Raw genomic sequence first — 5310 nt, forward strand, 5'->3', positions numbered from 1 at the left:
TTTTTAAGAGGAGCTTTACCTGCTAAATAAAGTTCAACATCTGTTCTCTGTCCTGGCGTCCCCCATAGATGACAGCGTCCCAGATGTGTGGAGGCATGTATGCTCCCTCATCCCTGTTGATGGTGTTGGCCCCTAGCTTCCTAATTTACTTTGCCTCCTTCTTCCCCCTCCTGTACTTATTTGTTTCTGATGAAATGACTTCTCCTTGTGTTTCTTATTATGTATTCCAAATCTGTGTGCTAAAATGTGAGTTTGTGTGTGCAATATATATATATATATGTATATATATATATATATATATATATATATATATATATATATATATATATATATATATATATATATATATATATATATATATATATATATATATATATATATATATATATATATATATACATATATATATATATATATATATATATATATATATATATATATATATATATATATATATATATGTATGTATGTATGTATGTATATATATATATATATATATATATATATATATATATATATATATATATATATATATATATATATATATATATATATATATATATATATATATATATATGCATACATACATACATACATATGTACTGTATGTATATATATATATATATATACACGTATATGTGTATGTATATATGTATGTATATACCAGTGGCGTGCCGTCACTAGAGGCAGGGGAGGCACGGCCTCACCTGCCATCATGGAAAGAAAAAAATAGTAAAAAGAAAAAAAAAAAATTGAATTGTTATATGTATCCAGTGATTATACTAAAGTTATTTTCCATTTAACTTCACCAGTTTTAGATTATTTTTATTTTCATTTTCACATTTGCCGTTCAAATACTGAGAAGAGACGATGCGGTGATCAGCAGCCAGTTGAGGCACGTCACTGATTTGTGCCTCAACATGGATTGTGCACAATGACTGGGCTAACTGCTGAGCTGCTGTGCAGTGAGACCGTATTGCTATATGAATTATATTATACATTTCCATCGTTTAGTTAGCTGAGGTATATAATGTACAGTGTATTTTGTCAACAACTGTATGTGTGTAACGTATTTTTAGTGCTGATCGATCATAAAACTGGAGGCTCGTCTCATAACCCCGCCTCCTGGTGCCAAGCACCTCCGCCGCGATGCACCGCCCGACGGGAGCGCCACACCAACCAAAGCCCACACCCAAACCCTCCACGTGCAAGACCGAATCCACCCAAAAAAAGTCACTTAACAAGAAGCCAAAAAGTGCAAAAACAACAATCATCCAGCGGCGCGCTGGAGGAGCCGTGAACAGGGACACAACATTAGGTACACCTGCAGACGGCAGCGCGGATTTCATATTTCATTCATTCACAACTCTTCCAACACAAACACCACTGTTCCCGCAATTATAAGTAAAGGTAAGACCATAATAACGTTTTTTTTTATTAAATGTGCTTTTTTGTGTGCATGCTACAGTTTGTAAGTGTAAAGTTAAAGTAAAGTACCAATGATTGTCACACACATACTAGGTGTGGTGAAATTTGTCCTCTGCATTTGACCCATCCCCTTGTTCACCCCCTGGGAGGTGAGGGGAGCAGTGGGCAGCAGCGGGGCCGTGCCTGGGAATAATTTTTGGTGATTTAACCCCCAATTCCAACCCTTGATGCTGAGTGCAAAGCAGGGAAGAATGCTGGTATGAGCTTTTAAACACATTAACTTAAAACATTAAACATAACTAATATAATATATTATATATATATATAATATATATTATATATATAATTATAATATTATATATATAATTATAATATTATATATATATATATATATATATATATATATATATATATATATATATATATATATATATATAATATATAATAATATAATTAAACATAAAACATAACTAAAAACATTAACTGCTGCCAATCACATGGTGAATAAGATACTCTTTAGGGTTCATATGTTTTGTAAATCTGACTGTGATGAAGCCAGTGCCTCACCAGACATGAACCTCACCGCACGCCACTGGTATATACGTATATGTGTATATATGTATGTATGTATATATATATATATATATATATATATATATATATATATATATATATATATATATATATATATATATATATATATATATATATATATATATATAAACTATATATATATATATATATAAACTGTATATATATATATATATATATATATATATATATATATATATATATATATATATATACGTATATGTGTATGTATATATATATATATATACATACACATACATACACATATGTATGTATATGTATACATATATATGTATGTATACATATATATATATGTATACATATATATATATATATATATATATATATATATATATATATATGCACTTTTGTAGTGCACATATATACTGTACATACGTTCATGTAACGCTAGCTGTTAGCAGACGCAGATGATGTTAACATGTTATCATAACATATCTACTCATATGAGGCTACATGCTGGCTCTTAGCACAATTAGCATTTGTGCATTTTTTGAAATGGTTCAAAAACTACAAAGTCTGTCCAAATGCTAGCAACCAAGTGTTAGCGACAAGTACTGTAGCGGGATCTTTTAAAATGTTTGTGGGAATTCTACTATTGTAAGTATACAAAAAAATATATATTTTTAGTTGTTTAGTTTTTTTCGTGCATCAGCCCTGAGATGATTGGAAAGTTTTCCAATTCACTGCTTATTGTCCACTTTTTAAACATTTTTTGTATTATTATTTATTCAAATGTGTCCTAATACCGTTATTTTATTTTTTTTTTACAGGAAAAACAAGAGCAAGGAACAAGATCTCAGCATGAATTCAACCAGTAAGTATTGTTCAGTTATCTGTAATAATAATGTCTGGTATTTATTTTTTATTTTTTGTAAATATATTTTTTAAAATCTATATCATTTTAACTATTTTACAATGTGTTACCATACACTCCATAATGTAATATGTGTAATATTCAAGGATTCACAGCACTTCACTTCCTCTATTATGTTACAGCCTTATTCCAAAATGGAATAAGTTCATTTTTGTCCTGAAAATTCTACACACAATACCCCATGACAATTAAAAAAAAAAAAAGTTTTTAGAATTTTTTTCAAATTTATGGCTGAAATAAGAGATGGATTAATTTTTTGTGATGTAGTGTTATGTCGATTTAATTTGAATGTATTTGTTTTTTATTTATTTTAGGTGTACCCTATGAAAACATGGATGCAGACAGAAGCAACAACATGACCACTATGTGATCACACCTTGAATTTTGCAATTGTATTCGATAGTAAAATACATCAAATGTCATCTGGGCTCAATGCTCTTCATATATATTCTGTGTGTTAACTTAAGCTGTAACAAATAAAATACATCAAATGTGTGCTTTTTGTCCCCATGTGTGTCTTCAAGCATTATGTTTATTTTGTATTTTTTTATTATACAATGCAAAATGTGTGCTTGTGTATTTTTTTTATGTTGTTTAGTTGGGTAGCATATTTGTAATATGTTGTATTACTTTACTGACATTTAAAAAAAAAAAAAATTTACGTTTCAAAATGCGATTGAGATGACGGAATGTATTTATAGTATTTTGACACAAAAACAACCTGTAAGGAAACATAGCGCTTTGTGATAATAACAACAAAAAAACACAAATCAATTATCATTTGTTTCACCTTCGAGGTTTCACAGTGGTAACGTACAAAATAGTGGTTGTTTTTCACCTTCCGTGTCGCACATATACTGGACATTTTCATTTTGCTACTTCGTCCAATGAAATGAGGGAATACTCAGGAGGCGGGACATAAAGGCCTTTGACCAATGGAGCTCCATCATGCTCCCTGTCCTGGAAGCGAGCACATAACATTTGGTTAGCTGCTAGTTAGCCTTCAACGCTAACCCTTGTTAGCCGCAAACTAGAGTTAGCCGTATTTCTTGTAATAAAACGTTTTCCACTCATGCCATTATGTGGCATTAGCTGCTGATTTAATCTTTCATGATAGTTAGCCGCTGCCCAGTGATAGCTGTCACAAAACGATCGGTACCGAAAGACACAATCGTACCACACGTGCCCAAAAACTATATCGCTTCCTTTCTCGTATTTGTTTACGACTAAGCTTTTGCGATGTCACGTGCTGTGATATTTGAATGTTTTATGACACACACTATTGAAACACTCTCACACACACTACTGAAACACTCTCACACACTACTGAAACACTCACACACTACTGAAACACTCTCACACACTACTGAAACACTCGCACACACTACTGAAACACTCACACACAATATTGAAACATTCTCACAAACACTACTGAAACACTCTTACACACTACTGAAACACACACACTACTGAAACACTCTCGCACAATACTGAAACACACACAATACCGAAAGACTTTAACACACAATACTGTAACACTTTAACACACATTACTGAAACACTCATACACACTACTAAAAAACTCACACATTGCTGAAACACACACACTACTGAAACATTTTAACACACACTACTGAAGCACTCTTACACACTACTGAAACACACACACACTACTGAAACACTCTCGCACAATACTGAAACACACACAAAACCGAAAGACTTTGTTTCTATATGCAGTAAAGCCCGATGCTATCACGTTAGCTCCGTAGCTAAAGTGCTTCACCGATGTATTGTCGTGGGGATAAAAGTCACTGTGAATGTCCATTTCGCGTTCTCGACTCTCATTTTCAAGAGGATATAGTATCCGAGGTGGTTTAAAATACAAATCCGTGATCCACAATAGAAAAAGGAGAGAGTGTGGAATCCAATGAGCCAGCTTGTACCTAAGTTACGGTCAGAGCGAAAAAAGATATGTTCTGCACTGCACGCTAGTCCTTCACTTTCACTTTCCTCATCCACGAATCTTTCATCCTCGCTCAAATTAATTGGGTAATCGTCGCTTTCTCGGTCCGAATCTCTCTCGCTGCTGTTGTAAACTGTGCATATGTGAGCAACCCTTCCTCCTGTGTCGTCACGCTACTTCCGGTAGGGGCAAGGCTTTTTTTAAATCAGAGACCAAAAGTTGCGAACTTTATCGTCATTGTTCTATACTAAATCCTTTCAGCAAAAATATGGCAATATCGCGAAATGATCAAGTATGACACATAGAATTGATCTGCTATCCCCGTTTAAATTTTAAAAAATTCATTTCAGTAGGCCTTTAAGTAACTCGTATTATGTTCTACATAGGGTGACTGTCTATACTCATCTTGGAGAAAGCAAACCACCAGGTTAAC

General features: G+C 32.6%; 1 protein-coding gene across 1 annotated transcript in view; it reads left to right on the forward strand.

Annotated features, from left to right (window-relative positions):
- The window catches only part of zanl (zonadhesin, like), a 167512-nt gene extending 164116 nt beyond the window's left edge, over positions 1-3396 (forward strand). Inside the window, exons 102-103 of the mRNA XM_062064427.1 lie at positions 2811-2854; positions 3229-3396. Of these exons, the coding sequence (XP_061920411.1) occupies positions 2811-2854; positions 3229-3284 (100 nt within the window). The 3' untranslated portion in view covers positions 3285-3396. The remainder of the gene's footprint in view (positions 1-2810; positions 2855-3228) is intronic.
- Positions 3397-5310: the final 1914 nt, after the last annotated feature.

The sequence above is a fragment of the Entelurus aequoreus genome, linkage group LG12, assembly GCF_033978785.1.
Source record: "Entelurus aequoreus isolate RoL-2023_Sb linkage group LG12, RoL_Eaeq_v1.1, whole genome shotgun sequence".
Lineage (NCBI taxonomy): Eukaryota > Metazoa > Chordata > Actinopteri > Syngnathiformes > Syngnathidae > Entelurus > Entelurus aequoreus.